Here is an 18,135-nt window from a genome sequence, read left to right on the forward strand (position 1 = left end):
ACAGCTGGTCTTGTAGTAGCAAGCATGATTTGTCCCCTTAGCTAAGCAGGGTCTGTCATGGTTGCATATGAATGGGAGACTAGAAGTGTGAACACTGTAAAATATTCCGCTTAGGGGATGGGGCCGCTCTGGGAAGAGCATCTAGGTTCCAAGTTCCCTCCCTGGCATCTCCAAGATAGGGCTGAGAGAGATTCCTGCTTGCAAGCTTGGAGAAGCCACTGCCAGTCTGGGTAGAGAATACTGAGCTAGATGGACCAAAGGTCTGACTCAGTATATGGCAGCTTTCTATGTTTCTAACTGGGTAGTGTTACCTAGTGGTTGGAGTGCCAGATATCCCCCACTGCCCCACCTTTGCCTGCAAGTAGTGGCAGTCCTAGCAGCAGTTCTAAAAGGAAGGAGTTTGTTTGTTTTACTCCCCACCCACCCCCATTCTGGCAGAACTTCAGTATGCTTTTGCATATGTTAGGCTATCTTGCCTTGCCATTAGGTCTGGCATAGAGTGATAAAATATGGTCTCATTTTCTGATGTTTGGTTGATGCCTTTAAAAAATAAATAAAGAAAAAGTCATTGTTTCTTATCTAACTTATACAACACTTTGAGTGATCTTTCTGGCAGGAAAAAATAATTATTATTACAAATTAAAATATCCCTTCCTACAAAATTCACAAACAGTGCTCCCTCATTTATGAATGGCAGGAGGATTTTAAAGATAAATTATATGGGGCAGTCTTCACTGTGGAAGATGCTGGACAGGCAAGGATGCCTTAATTCCCTACCTTAAAGGTAAAGTGTGCCGTCAAGTCAATGTCGACTCCTGGCGCCCACAGAGCTCTGTGGTTTTCTTTGGTAGAATACGGGGGGGGGGGGTTACCATTGCCATCTCTCGCGCAGTATGAAATGATGCCTTTCAGCATCTTCCTATATCTCTGCTGCCCGATATAGTACCAGCGGCCGGGATTCAAACCGGCAACCTTCCTTAGATGGTTTTAAAAGTGGATTAGACAAATTCACTGAGAACAGGTATATCAATAGCTATTGGCCCTGAAAACTGGATGGAACCCACATGTTCAGAGGCAGTATACCACTGAATGTCACAGGCTGTGCTGGTCTAGATGGGCCTTTCATCTGTTCTAGCAGAGAACTTCTTGTGTTGTTTTGATATATCATTGTGCTTTTTAATAATATTTTTGTAACATTTATAATTTATATCCTGCCTTCCTCAGCCAATGGCAGGCACAAGGCAGCTAATGGAACAAATTCTGCATTAACTGCTTGTTTTAAAACTTGTATTATTCAGCTGCTTTGGGCTTCTCTTAGAAAGGAAAATAGGGATGTGAATAATGTGAAATGAAAGGATGCTCATTGGCACTGATCTCTACACAAGCATTATTACACATATCCTACTGCAGCTTCACTGGCTGCCAGTATGCATCCTTCCAGGCCAGATTCAAAGTGCTGCCCAAAGTGCTGCCTTTAAAGCCCAAATGGGAAAATGTGGTCTTGATGGGTACCCTGGTCCTAAGCCGTGCAGCCTACAAGGCTTGGGACCAGGATACCTGTCGGGCCATATTTGCCCATTTGAATCTGCCAGGTCCTCAGATCCTAATTTCGGACCGTGCTCTCAACCCCACCATGTCACAGATACTGTTGGCAGTTCCAGCCGTTGGCTACCGGGAGGGGCTACCTTCTCAATAGTGACTTGCCATCTGTGGGTTGCCCTCCCAGAGGTACTTTGTTGGCTTTCCCCTTTAATTTTAAAAATACTTCTGAACTTCTCTTTATTAAAGAAACTTTTAAAAAATGGTTTTATGCTGTGTTCCCTGTAACAGAGATTTCCAGATGTTGTTGACACAACTTCCCTGAGCCATTTTTGGAAAGGCGGTGTAGAAATCGAATTAATAATAATAATGATAATAAATAATAATAATCCCTAGCCAAAGGCCACTGCAGCTGGGGATGCTGGGAGTTGTAGTCAACAACATCTGGGAACTCATGTCACAGGGAATATACTGCTTTTATGTCCGTTTCTGGACATGTCCGTTTCTGACTGCTACTAATGTATCTTGCTGCTTTGTTTTTATGTTTGTTTTATTATTTATTGTTTTACTGTAAGCTGCCATGCACAGCAGTGCGCTGCAGGGGCAGGACTGACATTTTTAAATAATCAAATATTATTATTCAAGCTTTAGTAGTTCGATCCTCAATTATGATCTAATTCGGAGGCGAGGTTCTCCCGGGGTCGTTGGACCACAGTTCCCATCATTCCCGACAATGGAGTTTCAGTCCAATGACAGCTGGAGAGCCTTAGGTTGGCAACCTCGGTGTCATCCTACACAGCAGCCATTCTTCCAAGCTCGAGCCACGAAGGCACCTCTTCCGCCCCTCCCTTTTTGTGCAATATATACTCGGCGTCGGCCCTGTAGGCTCTGCCGGGTTCCTTGAGTCAATTTCTGCCGCTTGGATGAATGCGCATGCGCGCCTTCTCGCGCTTCAGGGGAATGGGAGTCAGTCAGGTGATCACGTGAGTTTTCCCGCCGACGTCACGCGTCTTTTGCGGCGGGGTGGAGGCGTGGCGAAGGGCTAGGACCCGGCCGGTTCGGGGCCGGGGGCTTCTGTCAGACCACACTACCTCGCTTCGCTTGGCGCGCTTGCACGCGGGTTTGTCAGGTGGCAGAGCGGGCGCGTGCGAGCCCTAGGCATTCCGCCGCCATGAAGCCCAGGCGGGTGAGTGAGTCAGCTGGGATTGGCCAGGAAGGGAGGGGCGGCCGCGGCGGGAGGCGGGCAGGCAGACCAGCAAACAGGCAAAATGGAGATGGGGGAGGAGGACCCGAAGGAAAAGAAAAGGGCCGGGCCTCCCTGCAGGTGGCCACCAGCTGACCTCGGGCAAGGACAGGGTCTGGAGAAGGGCCTTCCAAGCCAGCGGGATGGCGGGACTCCTGCTATGTCTCCACAAACACACACACCGCCTGGATGGCTGCCTCTTCTTTCAAGCATGTTGTTTGCCTGGTTTTGCCTCCTGTGCCTTGTTAACAGCCTGGCGTACAAAGGCGAGATGCTTTTCCTGGCTTGGAGGAAAAGTGGTGGATGGAAGTTGGATTTGGTGTGTGCAGGCAGCTTTGAAAGGCACGGGAGCAAAATTAGTTTTAAAAAGGCGTTAATGGTGCCCATGGGTGTGAGAGCAAAGCACATACTTTGCCACATGGTAGCCTAGTACCAGGGAGCTCTGGAGCAGCAGTATCTGTCATCCTTGCCCCAGCTGCACAGAGCTCCTTGAAATAAAATGCCTCGGCATCTCCAAAGGCTGCACAAAACCAAATGGAAAAAATTTTCTGGTAAAACGAATGGCATTAAGTCTAAATAGCCAAAATTCAGTTTGCATGCATACACAGCTTGTACAGAATGCATTGCAGAGATGTCCCTCCACACACACACACAGTAACACAGTTAATTTAATTAAGACCACACCTATTTCAGTTTGTACAGATTCCTATGTACAGTGGAATACATTGTACATATTTCACTGGGCACCCAAAGTCATAATTGCATATCCCTTTGGATAGTTTGTATAGGCCTGCAGGATGGACATGGTCTAGTAACATACAGGCGTCACCACTGTTACATGTGGGGCTGCCTTTGAAGACCTCTCAGAAACACCAGCTGGTTCAAAATGCAGCAGTTAGGTTACTAACCGGCATGGGTTGTATGAAATGTATTATGCCATACTAGCTTTTCAGGTGCAATTAAAGGTGCTGATGTTACCCTGGTTCCAAGCTTTATAGCAGTGATCTTCAATATCTTTCAAGCAGGGACTACTTTGGCAAACCCGCCCCCCCCCAAACACCCTTCAATGTGAGAGCCATTTCCCCCACTGTGCTAACCTTTTCTCAGTGCTGTGAGAAAAACACAGTCTCCACTTTAAGAGCACTAGGAGAAAAGCACTGGGAAGGACTACACTCCACAGCATGCTGTACATGCCTTCCGAGATGGCACAAGGGCTCAAGAAGGCTCTGTTTCTGTTTCCTTTAAGGAACCGCCTGGTGCTGGTAAAAGTGCAGCACTGCGTAGTGGCCATAATAATCTCTTCATGGTGCTTGGGGGACTCTGCAGAGTATTCAGCTTTGGCCAAAACGTCACACAGGGCCAATAAACAATTAGTTGGGGAAATGCACTTAGGGTTGATGGAGGACATCCCTAGGACTTATGGGGAAGAATGCTGTTTTGTAGATGTTTTCTCAAGGCTGCCTGCTTTCTGGGTGCCCCTGCCTGCAAAGGTTAGGCAAGTTGTAACTGGAGATTGGAACTTTCAGTAGTTACATCCTGTCTTTGGCCTCTTTGCTGTTTGGATTCTACATTTGGCACCTACTAGTATTCTCTCTATTTTTTTTCATCTGTGTGTGGAATCAGTTTTGTTCTGGGTGGGAGTATCAAGGCAGTGTGTACACACCTGCATTCAGAATGGGGCCTTCCTGATTCAACCTGAGCGGGATCTAAAATTAACTGAGTGGACATCCAAAAACTTGTGAGCGCAGGCATGTCTGCACACTTTAGAGGGAACACTGGCACCTACTGTTATGACTTGTATGTGCTAGATAAGCAGATTTATTTGCCCAGGTCCTTTAATTCTCAGTCTTCTGTTGGGGTGTGTGTTGCTGCTTTAGAATCAGGGCAGTATTTTAGAGCCTTGATTTTATCTCTTGCTATCTGTGCTTTCAGTTTTAATGCCATGTTGTTTCACCTTAAAGCTAATTGTCATTTGATATTTTAATATTTGTTACTTGTAAGTAATCTCAAAAATGGTTTTTGGTTGAGGAAATATTTAATAAATACAGAGCTGAGCTCCATTTTAGAGGTGAATGCTTTCCTCTTTCCTTCCCCATGGCACACACTGAATCTAATAATCCTAAAACTTTATGTGTGAGTGTCCCCCTTTTTAGGAAAAATTGACACTGATAACTTTAAGAAGTAGGGAGTCTAATCAAACCCAAAATCCAAGTCAGAGAGGCTTTTTCAGTGAACCAGAATTAAATGCAAATCTAAAATACCTTGGTTCCCTTCAACCGGAACTGTTACAGAACCTCTAAACAGCTGAAAACTGTTTCAATAATCAGGTTACCAACCCCTCAAAAAATTGTATTTTGTTCCTGTTCAGGTTCATCAGTACTCTTTGATATGACTTGTTAGTGAGAAGGCCTAAAAACCACCATTGTAGACCACATTTCACTGCTTTTTGCTCTGAAAATACTAAATGGAGAGTCTATCCTGAAGAGTTCACAATAAATAACAGATGGACAGATCCATGAGCATGAGTGGAATGCAGACATGTAATAAGGAAACATTGGTCACCTAATTTCATGCAAGTTAGGAACTGCCTCATGAACATAAATGTGATATTACTTACAATACTGTGTGGAGAAACAGTATTCAGTCAAGTATATCATTTAGGCTAATACATAGTATTATCTTCTGAGAAATCATTGAGAAGTTCTTTGCATATTTGCAGTATAGATACTAAACCTGTCCACTGTTTGGTATATGCCTAATGTAGCTTTAGTGACCTGCGTTAAGAGAGGGAGAGCCTGGAAAAGTCAGCATGTTTAGCAATTTACTCTGCTTTAGTAAAATATGGAGATTTTATCAGGAAAATGAAAGTCAAGTTCCAAAGACATGCTGTAGAACATAGAGGGATTATAACAGAAAACCTTAAGTATTCTTCACTAATTGCCTTTTTCTTATTTGTTTACCCCCAGAACAACCATCACAAGGGCTTATAGCAAGCCAGTATCAACACTCCTTGTGTTGGGCATACATTCTCAAAGCATACAGTTGCCTACCTTGAAAGATAAATCTCTTCATTCTCACACCAGTTACAGATAACATCTGTCCAGAGATGTGAGCTTTCTGATTGAATTAGAAAATTAGAAATTTTTCTCATTTGCATAATTTTTTTCTCAGAAATTTTTACTGTACAAATTTTCCTGATGCAATAAATAGATTTTGATTGGATTTGGCATCTTTCACCTATATATATTTATTGTTTTCAAAAGTCTACCATATTAATTTCCCATGCTGTGTTAATGTTTTTCAGGTAGTCCTGAGCTGAAATAACTGCTGGGGCGGGGGGCGGGATCAATAAAGATACTTAATGTCAGTTTAAATGTTATAGTGAAACACATTCAGAACTTTTATGTGGAAAGAAAGTATTTTTATTGGAATTGCCAAGTTTGCCTAATATTGCATTGGCATCCATTATTATTAATGGACTTATGAAATAATGCATTTTTAGAAATGGATTTTTCTTCTGTGGAATAATTAAGGAAAATCTCAACCACAAGTCTCTGTTTCTGTCCTGCTGCATGGCAGGGCAGGGCTGCCTTAGTAATTTTAGAAAAGCTGCCAAGGAATGTTTGCTTGTGAGCAGGACCAGGAGAAAAGAAAAACACAACTGTTGAATGTGGATTATGAGCTGAAATGTTTACATATCGTGACTAAACTAATGTCCACATTCTTTTTTCAGTGAATGAATCATAATGGGCAACTCATACAAAATCTGTAGTGGGGGTTGGGCTTTCCTTTTACCTGTGCTCTTCTCTCTGGATGGAGCAGTGGGGAATTGATTCTGAAATTAGAAGCACAATGTTTGTTCAAAATACTGTACTGTAATACCAGAGTTGGAAAATGATTGGGGGCCAAGGAGCTTGTGTGGAGTATATTGTGGTGTCTGATAAACCTACACCAAAACCTCAGCTCTAGCTGTGCCCAGCAAGGAGCTTGACATTCATGTCTGCACTTCATGAAACCACTGCAGTTAGCCGCTGCAGTTAGACTGTAAATATTGTAAGTTAAACATGTGAATTCTTGCTTGTGTGTGATGCATTTGTGGCCATGCTCACATAAATACTTTTACTAAGAGACATTAAAGTGAAGTAGAAACATGAGTACTGAGTTCTCTTTAGAAGTAGTAGTAATCGAATCCCTGTATTTTCTGCTCATGTAAAGTGTCACTGGACTGGGGCCTATCTATCTGGCAGGGAGAGTATTGCTTTGTAGGCTATAGGAAGTAGAGTAAAAAAGAATTCTGGTACGTTCTTCCCCATCCCACCCATTACACAGACCTGGTCTAAACATTACCTCATCTGCACCCCAGTTGCTTCCTTGCAGTAGGCATCTGTCTCCATACTGTAATGTCATATTGTGGTTTCACAAAAGGCCATACATTGTTGACAAGGAAATTCTCCACCCCAGAAGGAGAAATTGCATATATTTGCAATTTGCAGCTTCAGTGAGGGAGTAGAAACTTAATATGAAGAATCAACTACTGACATGGAAAAAATTATCTGTAGGCTTTCCTTAAATGAATGTTTCCCCTGAGAGGAAAAATATGTTCATGAATTCCTCACTTAGTAAAATGTGAGAATTGTACAGAAAGAAAACTTGCTCCTTTCAGAATAAGCACTCAGTGCTGTTCATGTGCATACATGTGAATGCAGCACCAATTTTACTTGGAACTACAGCTAGGCTTGATACAAGGTCACTTTGACTGTGATTTGCTGGAGCCTTCCTTCTCACCCCTTCTCTTAACAAGAACCTTGTGGTACTTTGCCAGTGGAGCTGGGGCAAAATGTTCTACCTCAGTGCAATAACTGTCTTTTTTACAGTTGTTCTTTCCTCTGTGTAGTTAGTGGACTCTTAATTCTGAAAACAGTATCTAAAAAAATACTTATATTTATTAAGATCTGGAGATCAGTGCCCAGCAAGTCTGTTGATTTTCAAAGACTGTATACTTTATAACGGTTGTGATTGCTGTGTGGGTTACTAATCTAAGTAGAAAGACCTCTTAAATTTGAATCTGTGCACAGCAGAAAGTAAAATGTTCAAATCTACATACTTGGGTCTTATCAGAAAGTGGTGTGTGTGTGAGTGGAAGTTAGTTAAAGCCTTTTGAAACTTATAGACCTATGATTTTAGAGTAAGGTTCAAAATAAAAATTCAAGAGGGCGTTGGAAATCACTTTACACAGTTTTACGTATCATGATTGTGAAGGCCATCTCATTAGTAACCCCTAAGATGATTCTTGGTCAGTTCAGTAGGCTAAAAGGTTATGCTAGTTATAGGGTGGGGACTGGTTACCTTGTTTTCAATATGCCCCACAAAGCACAGTGTCAAATTGGGTGGAGACAGTGGACCAACTTGTAAACTGGTAGTCTTCAGGCTTAGGAGTGGACTTGTGCTCTTCTTTGGAAGACCTTTATAATGAATGAAAGGACTTGTGTCATGCATCCAAGTTTGTAACACACTTAACAGAAATCTTGTGCTGTTTAGGTAAATATTTATTTATTTATTCATTTAGCACATTTTTATACCGCCCTAACCCAATGTCCCAATATTGTCTTGTGGCCTATGATGGGTTTAATATAGCAATTTCTGCTGAACAGGCTACCCCATGGTCTGGCTTTAGGTTCAGGTTTTGATTTATAAATGTAGCAAAGAAAGAATTAAAGCTACTATTATGGGGAGTGACGATGCATTGATTCCTTGGGAAATAACAAAAAATCAGAACTGACTCTTCACGACATAAACCTTAGAACAGTTTGGCCCCTATAGGGAAACAAGTCTGAGAGTGGCCACCATATGGCTGGCTAACTTAAGTAGCATTCTTCCCATCCTTTTTCATCTTGTGTGGTAACTTCCTGAAAGTTTAATAGTGAGAGTGGTGGAGGAATAAGGATACATCTCAAATGCATAGTAGCCAGGCAATCAGCCTGGAATCAACCAAGTTCTTGTGTCTGCTATGCAATCGCTTAGATAGTTCTGCATGGTTTTGCCATTGTGAACCTGACTAAAAAGTCACTGTGGCAGTATGAGCCCCTATACCCAGAGTGCTAGTCAACTGCCATAGGAGCGATGGCCCATTGCCACAACACAAGTTTGAATTTGGCTAAGCCTAGTTGCTATTGGGGATTCTAGAATATTGGACCAGTGACCTTTTCTCCCACCACCACTGCCAGTCTAGATATTGAAGGGTGGGGTGCATGGACCGTCAAGGGAGTGATAGCCTATGGCAGAAGGACTTTCTGATAGTCTTCCTTTCAACTTGAAAGTTAAAGCAATGATCCAATGTCCTTTCCTTTCCTTTTTGAAAGTGATTCTTTGGAGGAGTTGTTTATCCAGGGGTTTGGAAGAAGCAAGCAAGAAAATGAAACTGCTTGGGAACAAGGGTGAAGCTTGAAGCAATTTATCTATTTGCTTTGCAGAGCGAAGTGCAATAAGATAGCAACTAATAACAAAGGGGAACTAGGCTTGCAGAGTGTCTTTTCTTCTTTTAAAGGGCCAGCTTGGTGTAGTGGTTAGAGTGCTGGACTAGGACTGAGGAGACCCAAGTTCAAATTCCCATTCAGCCATAATACTAGCTGGGTGACTGGGCCAGTCACTTCTCTCTCAGCCTAACCTACTTCACAGGGTTGTTGTGAGGAGAAACTCAAGTATGTAGCACACTGCTCTGGGCTCCTTGGAGGAAGAGCGGGATATAAATGTAATAGATAGATAGATAGATAGATAGATTGTCTGAATCTTATCTATTCTTCCCTGGGAAACACTTAACCTTTCTTCCCATGGCATTATGTAGTCCCTGCCCCTGGAACCTGTAATTGGTGGCTGGCATCCTGGCTGACTAAACACCAGGGATGTGGAATAGAAAATTTTCCACAGAAATTTCCCCCATACTTTCTTTTTCCATGGAAAATGTTCCATTTCCAAACTCTCTACTTGAAAAATGTTAGATACAGTGATGGAAAATTAATATGGTGAAAATGTTTTTTACTATGCAAATAGATCAAATAACATGCCAAATCAGATCACAATCTATTTAGAGCTTCAGGAAACTTTGTATAGTGATTCAATGCAAATGTTATACAGATAAGGGGAAAGTCTTCATGGGAAGGTTTTCCAGGAAATTTCCCAGAAAACCCACATCTCTGCAAAGCACCAGTGCACTGGGAGAAGAATCCATGTAGCACCAGTGCTTCTGAAGAGTTCCAGACTCTACTGCATTGGTGCTAGTGTGTGTGTGTGTGTGTGCATTTCAACAACCTTTCCTTCCCCCTAGAGCCTTCTGTGTCACCCAAAAATATGTCCCTGTGGTCTGCTGGGACATATTTTCAAATGGCACTAAGTCTTTCTGGGGGAAGTCATCAAAATTTCGCCCCACAGCACTGGAACTTGGTCAGTTGAACTTGTCAGATGTGCTGGTGCTTCTTCTGTTGTACCAGTGCTGCACTAGACAGGATGTCGGTCAGTGTTTGATGAACAATATAGTTCTAGACAGGTGGCAAAAGCCACTGGGGATGGAAAAATCCATATGGGAACCTAATAGCAGATTGCAATTAAAAAACAAACAAACTTCTGCTGGGTTAAAAAGGGGACAAGCTTTAAATAAATACAGGCCTTGCTAACCTTTGCAGCTTCTCTATCAGGGGTTCTCAAATGTGGGTCCCTGCTGTTGGACTACAACTCCTATCATCCCCAGCCACGATGACCAGAGCTATTGTACTCCAACATCTGGGGACACAAGTTTGAGAACTCCTGTTCTAAATGATGATCTTTATTCGATGGAAAATGTGCTCTTGACAGATTCAAATTTTTGGCCCTGAACTGGGAAAAGAAAAAGAGCTCTGCACTAGCACACTTCTCTTGTGAATGCTTTCATTTGTTGTGGATTGCCTTTGGTGGGTTGTGCTGCTGCTTTTGGCTTTCTTCTACAGTGGATAAAGGGGAAAACAGACCTCCTGTGGTGGCACCACTAGGATCTGTGAGCAGTACAAGGATCTTTGACTGCTACCGGGGGTCTTTCATTTGGAGAAGCAATTAACAAATGGGGTGTTGAACACAAGACACCGTTCTGTTGCTTGACAGAATCTGGGTTTCCACCGAAAATAAAGTACACAAAACATGATCAGGGGATTTGCGTCCCAAAATAAAGCAAATATGCTTAAATTCAGTACACCAATTCCATCTCACAGTTCAGGTCCTTATTATAATTCCTGTTTCCTTTTCAAGCATACATATGCACGCTAAATAATGCCTGAGCTTACTAATTTATTAAATCAACTCTACAGTTAGATTAATCTTACCAACAATGTTTCACTTCCTACCACTACAATGCACTGTGTAAAAGTTGTAGATGTTCTTCATACATGCAGCACACACCTCTAGCAGATGGGAGGAAAAAGCTCTAATTTTACTCTGGGCACCTGACAGTTCCTCTCTTATAGTCTAAACTGGCCAGGGACCTGGTGTAGTTATGAGGATGATCTTCTTAATTGTTCCAAATTTGCATAATTTCCCCTCTTTTGCTTCCCCTGCAGTCTAAGTGTCTTTATGTCTGCTGTGTGTTCTAGTAATATTTTATTTTTTATCATATATTTATACTGCCTGATATGTACATCTCTAGGCGGTGTACAAAATTAAAATATTAAAGTCAGATTAAAATACATGACAATAAAAATAGAATAAATTCGTTATTAAAACAAGTTTTTAAAATAAAAATTCTAATTAAAAGCTTGCAAAAACAGAGTCTTGAGGTTCTTCCTGAAAACAAACAGAGAAGGAGATGCTATTTTGGCAGGGAGCATATTCCAAAGCCCTGGGACAGCCACAGAGAAAGCCCGGTCCTGGGTCACCACCAAATGAGCTGGTGGCAACCGTAACCGGACCTCTCCAGAAGATTGTAACAGGTGGCAGGGTTTATGACCAAGCAGGCGCTCTTTTAAATAGCCTGGACTATTTAATATCTGACCTGTGCATTCTCTCTCTGGTTTCTTTTCTCCTCATAATTCTATGTGGTTCAAACAATTTATGTAATCTTCTAAGTGTGCCACAACTTAAGTATATAATATGCGCATATATATATATATATATATATATATATATATATATATATATAGCATCACACCATGTAACTTCAAAACATGGCTGCTTCTGCTGGCCTAAGCAACTCTCTTTACTAATGGAAATCCGCTTGGTATATCAATACTTGGTTGCCTATTTCCCAGTTTGATGTTTATAATGGCTTCTTGGTGGGCCTCCCTTCAAGGGAGCAAGATTCTGACTACCAGTCCTTGCTCTCTGACTTGTTGTACACCAACAGTGTGCTTGCCACTTTTTGTCTGTATAGACCAGGCTTTGACCATTTTTCTTTGGATCTTGGAGCCAGACAATGGACACGTGACAAAATTACCAGACCTAGTGATGGACATTGTGGCTGGGGTGGATAAATGAGCTTCTCTTTATCCCTTTTACAGTCAACATACTTTGGGCAGAAACAGGACTGCCTGGGGCAAATAAAGATTTTGTTAAATTAACCCTGCCTCTGAATATCCTAGGGGTCTGGGATTTTTCAAGCCCTGCTGTAGGCTTCCTCTTCTCGGGAGTGCAGGCTGCTGTTCAGATTGAGTCATTTTAAAACAATTTGAATATACACAGATACACCCATGAATCCTTGCAACCAGCAGTAATTTTCTAGAGTGAAGGATGAGGAGAACCTTGAATGTTGTGGAATTTGGAAGTAGCAGGAGCTGTGTAGTATGCTAAAAATGCACACCTACAAAAAGTAGCTGTTGGTGAAAATGATCATATGGGTGAGGCGGCGAAAATGCATATAAGGAAAAAGTCCTATAGTGGAAGAGCAGAACAACTTTTGGAATGAAAAACACTAGAAGATACCAACCTATATAAACACACAGGGGCTACTGTGTAAAAGTTAGTACCTTATTTAAAGATATACTAAAAATGTAAGAAGTGGGAGTTTGGTTGGAACAGGATGAGGTACAGATTACACAAGCTGAATGTAGTACACAATTGTGAGGAAAATTTTGTATAGATAGGTTTGGCATGCCAGGCAATTGGCCGACAAATAGTGCCAGTTGTGCACCTATTATGGTGTATTGACCATGATTAAATATTGTCAGATATTCCATGCAGCAAAGTATGCCACTGTACAGATTACCTTGGCATAACTGCCTTTAAAAATTGATTTGTTCTCTGGTCATTCCTGTTAATTAGCGCTCTCTCTGTGTGTGTTGGTTGTCCCTGGAGTTCCAGGATAAAAGCCAAAGAGTTAATCAAATTTATAGGAACGGTACTTAAGATTAACTTGTAACAATTCATGGCAGTTTTTTAAAAACAGATTAATGTAATTGTTTCACAGTTAACTCTTAATTAATCTGTATTTGTATTTAGCTTAAGTTTGATATTCTAGTTTATCAGTCATTTGATAACTAAAGTGTATACATATTTGGCAGTTCTAATGAAAATGCTTTAAAGCTATTTGGCCAATATTTGACTGGTTAATTGATCAAATTCCTTGCTTTTTAAAGATGTTCCCTTTAAGTCAGTGTTGGGGTAACTAAGAGCCTTTCAGCCAACAATGAATGTTTATCAAGACTGAGTGTCTCATCATGTGCCTGACTTTTTCTGCAGCTAGTTCTAAGACTAGTTATGTGCAGTTTTATTCTTTAGCTCCATGGTGCTAAAGGACATATATCACTCAAGGTGGGGAAAAGAGGTGGAGGAAAGGCTATATTATTACGGTTTTTCTCCACCACACTGCTAACCCTGGGTTATGAAAATGCCAGACTAAAAATAAGGGAAAAAATTTGATATGGAGCTGCAAATTGATCAGGGCTCCATTCTGGTTGGTGTCTTTTTGGGCAATCAAATTCTGAGCTTTACCCCTGCCAACTATTTAAATCACCTAACAGTCCCAAAGTACCACAGAGCCTGACACTGTGCCTTGTGCACAGCTGTGATTGAAGGGAGAGATCAAAGAATTTCATATGGAGGGCGTAGTGCCCCTTTGGCTCTGGTGAGATTGAAACGACAGCTCATGTACTCTTGTACTGTCACTATTACCGTGATATTCGGTATAAGCTCATCTCTTCATATATTAGCTCATATCCCGGCTGTACTGATTCTTTTTACCTAAATTTCCTCTTGGCAGATCAGAATGACTCTAGGTCCTATAATGTGGCTAAGTTCTGCCTTACAACTAGCAAAATTCATTTACTCATTAAGAACTAAATATTCTAATGCCTATATGTATGTTGCCTCCACTCGCTGGATATGTTGCTGCCATACATAATATAGAATACAATATGGTATGAGATTTAACACCACTCTGTATTAATTACATGATTTTGCTGTCTTGTTACCTTTATACGGTGTCATTCTGTTGTTAGTGTTGACTAACTTTTATATATAGTTATGTTCATAGTTTTAACTTCTAGCTTCTTCTACTTATTATACTAAGTAATTTTATAGAGACTTTTTTATTTTGTAGGAGTAGATTGTTTGAACCATTTTTGTCTATTTTGCTGTTATGCCGGTCAAAGACCGAATTAAAGCCTATGCTATGCAGTTTTATTCACTCACTCCTCCTTTTTATAGGAGAAGAGAACACTCCTGTGAAGACAGAACAAGCAGCATGATGGATTCAGAAGATCTTGTCCTTAAAAAATCCACAGACCAAGTTGGTCACCGCATTGTAAATGTTAGCTCAGGCAAACATTACTTCTGTGGCTATTGTGCAGCCATTACAAATGTTGCAATCACTTTTCCTATCCAGAAGGCTCTCTTTCGACAGCAGCTGTATGGCATACGAACCAGAGACGCAATACATCAGCTGCAGAAAGATGGGATCCGGAATCTATACCGTGGTATCCTTCCTCCACTGATGCAGAAAAGCACAACTCTGGCATTGATGTTTGGTCTGTATGAGGACTTGTCCTCTGTACTCCTCAGACACATGAGTGTACCTGAAATTCTGACCCGGAGCTTGGCAGCTGTGCTTGCTGGGACCACAGAAGCTGTCCTGACCCCCTTTGAGCGTGTCCAGACACTTCTTCAGGACTACAAGCATCATGACAAATTTACAAACACCTACCAAGCGTTCAAAGTTCTTCGAGAGCACGGGGCCAGGGAATATTATCGGGGGGTGGTGCCAATCTTGCTTCGAAATGGTCCCAGCAATGCACTTTTCTTTGGTCTGAGAGGACCAATCAAGCAGTGTTTGCCTGAAGCAACAACTTACAGTACTCATTTGATCAATGATTTTATCTGTGGAGGGCTACTGGGTGCTATGCTGGGATTCCTCTTTTTCCCACTGAATGTTGTAAAAGCCCGCATGCAGTCACAAATTGGAGGGGAATTCCAGTCCTTCTCAAAGGTTTTCATGAAGATTTGGCAGGAGCGTGACAGAAAATTAACACACCTGTTTCGAGGAGCCCATCTGAATTATCATCGGTCCTTGATTTCCTGGGGCATAATCAATGCCACCTATGAATTTTTGCTCAAATTACTGTGAAAAGTAGTACTATTTGTGAAGTTCACTTTCGCCATTGGGCATCGGACAACATTGAGCTATTTTCGGGGAGCAAATTCTACTAAACACTGAGCTCCAGAATTTTTGGGTAACTTCATTGCAAAAATGATAGCTTTTTCATTAAAGTATGTTGGTGGTTCTAATCAGTGCCTACTTAGCTCAAAATGTAACTGCATTGTTTTATTAATGCCTTTCAGTCTGAGTGGGACTGTCAGAAGTACGGCTAGTTGAAAAGTTTCCTCAAGTATAAAGATGCCAGAAAGTGGATTCAGCTGTAGTTAATAAACCAAATTTTATTTTGGCTGTTGGCCTATAAACAGCTTGCTCCGGCTCACCATCAACTTTTTTTTAAACACTCCTGGTGAATGCACTTTGAAGAAATGTAACAAGGCAAAAGATTGATACTTTCGTGTTTAGTCCATTTGTAACAAATGGCAGCATTCTGTAGTATAATACTTCAAGTTTTCCATTTTTTACTCTTTGAAAAGACTGCCAAATTTGGAAGATAAATATCTCTAACCATAAGATTCTGCAGAACCTGTCAAATAGCTTTTGCTAGGCCACTTGTGTCAAGATTTAATATTTAATTTCAGAAACAGAATTCACTGTAAAGCCCGGTGATGGGATTATCTGCTTAAACAGTATGTGTGGGGTGGCTGGGAAGGGAAGGATGAGAAAAGCTTTATCTGAAAAGCTTTAAAGTGACCTTCATACTATAGTACCCCCTAACTTGTCACTTTGCTTTTTTATACTACTAAATTTGGCACAAGTGGGTATACTATCCAGAGTGTGACGTCCTTTTAATCATTCATTCTTCAGCTTTGTAAAATGTGGAGGAATTTTAACTAGAGCAGTCTAGCTGAGATGAAGCAGTTTGTTCATATTGGTTTCAGTGGCATTTAAAACTGTGCCCCAAGTTAATAGTTTCCTAGAGTCCTTGCACAGCTAATCTGTATTCATATCTGAAATGTGGGCTTTGGATGCATCAATCTTGAATGCTCTAGTTAAGGATTTTTAATGAGCATCAGTGGAAATGACATCTAGGTGTTAACTGTGGACATTTTCACTGTGGTGGGAAAGGAGTTTCTAGAACTAATAACTTCGTCCAGGCACGTGGTTCATATTGATGAAATGGGATCCCCACCACCCACAAAACCCTTAATGTAAACTGGAGTCTATACAAGTAGGACCTTGCTCACAAGATCAGTCTACCCTTTCACAGCAGATGAAGTTTGATTGGGGTTCTCTCTCATTTACAATCTATACTCTGATTATGAACTGGCCCCTAGTGTGATGTGAAGGACCATGCATGTTTGTTAAGGAAGTAAGCAGTAATATTGAGAGAAGCCCATGCAAGCATTGCATGAAACAATTTTTCTGTATTCAATCATGCTGACAAACATTTGTGTGTTTAGAAGTCAGGTAAAAAATGAAATATGGACAGAAGCAACACGAGGTCTTGAGACGAACATCAAGGAGGAAAACAAGTCTGACTACCACAATGATGCCCAGACACTTGATTTTTTTGTATAGTTTTAAAGTGCAAACAGGATTTGATATTTTCCTATTTATGGTGTACAGGAACACATCCCCAGGCTGAACTGATTATCTTAATGTTAGTGTGAGTTTTTTAAAGTGTAGTTAATTCCCCACAATTGAGGGTATGCTTTTTATTTTACCTTACTTTACACCTTGCCTATTATATGCCTGATAAATTACTCTCAAGAAGCAATTAATCCTGTTCCAACATATCCAGTTTCTTGACACTTGAACTGTACCAGTGTATGCTACTTAACTTCACAGTCAGATTGCCAAGCACAAAAAGAAAGAGTGTTTGATATGTTGAATGTTGTGATTATATGCATTTCAATAAAGTGTCTGTTGAATGTTTCTTACTGGTAAAATCCAATTTTACCAGTGTATTTTTTGTAACTTTCCCTTGATGGAATAAAAAAAAAAGTAAATCTTGTTTCCAGAAGCTAATTACTGTAGTATTTTTCTAAGCCAAATCTTATAGTCTAGCCCACATGAGCATAGTAACAATCCTGAATACCTGGTAAAATAGAAGGGAAACATGGTGCTATACTTCTTTCTGTTTTTCAGATTTTTGTTTCTCATCCAGAGACTGAGGACAGAAAGTAACACTCTTGCATACAGATGCTTTGTTTATACAATTTAAATCACATTTCAAAAGCTATAGTATGAAATAATTGTGGGTTATTCGTTGCATAACTGCTTGTCCAGATGTTGACATTGATAAGCTTTGAGAAGGGAGGTCAGAGCAGAGGAGCATCCCACCTTTTGCTAGGTTGGCAATATTCCTATTAAGAATAGTGGGGGAACAAAATCAAGGGTCAGGCTGGTTTTGAGGAGGGGTGGATTTTTAATTTACAAACTCTCAAATACCAGGGGAGATCCCTGAGTATGCATATACTTCTACCTTGGCTGTAGATCGTCCTGTCTTGCTGCCTAATAGGTTTGGGAAAACCAGGTTTTGTATTCCATGGACAAATAGTGACCTCATGAAAGGGGTGGGGGTGGGAAGGAACATACAACTGGGAAATCATCCCATAGCACAATAGCAAAAGACTGCTGAGCTCTGAGGTTAAAGTAGCACCTTCTTAGCCCTGAAGCTCAGTTTAGCACAGGGCTATAAAACTTCAGTTCTCATCAGCTCTAGCCACAGTGGCCAATAGCCAGGGATGATGGGAGTTGTAGTTCAACATCTGCAGGAGAGCTGAAGTTGTGTAGCAGTTGGTCT

At 41.1% G+C, this 18,135-nt stretch overlaps 1 protein-coding gene across 2 annotated transcripts; it reads left to right on the forward strand.

Moving 5' to 3' along the window:
* The first annotated feature begins 2,388 nt into the window (after positions 1-2,388).
* Positions 2,389-17,343, forward strand: SLC25A51 (solute carrier family 25 member 51). 2 transcript variants are annotated; one of them, XM_053300009.1, is made up of 2 exons: positions 2,389-2,522; positions 14,441-17,343. In XM_053300009.1, exons 1-2 carry the CDS (start codon positions 2,467-2,469, stop codon positions 15,354-15,356), a joined length of 972 nt encoding a protein of 323 aa, XP_053155984.1. In that variant the 5' UTR covers positions 2,389-2,466; the 3' UTR covers positions 15,357-17,343. The 2 variants fall into 2 exon arrangements, with proteins under 2 accessions (XP_053155984.1, XP_053155985.1); XM_053300010.1 differs by lacking the exon at positions 2,389-2,522 and adding an exon at positions 2,530-2,725.
* Positions 17,344-18,135: the final 792 nt, after the last annotated feature.

The sequence above is a fragment of the Hemicordylus capensis genome, chromosome 2 (genome assembly GCF_027244095.1).
Source record: "Hemicordylus capensis ecotype Gifberg chromosome 2, rHemCap1.1.pri, whole genome shotgun sequence".
Taxonomy (NCBI): domain Eukaryota; kingdom Metazoa; phylum Chordata; class Lepidosauria; order Squamata; family Cordylidae; genus Hemicordylus; species Hemicordylus capensis.

Coding starts and splice junctions, on each gene's coding strand:
- SLC25A51 (XM_053300009.1), top strand. CDS start 2,467: ATGCGCATGCGCGCCTTCTCGCGCTTCAGGGGAATGGGAGTCAGTCAG. Junction 2,523..14,440: donor GGAGTCAGTCAGGTGATCAC/GTGAGTTTTCCC, acceptor TCCTTTTTATAG/GAGAAGAGAACACTCCTGTG.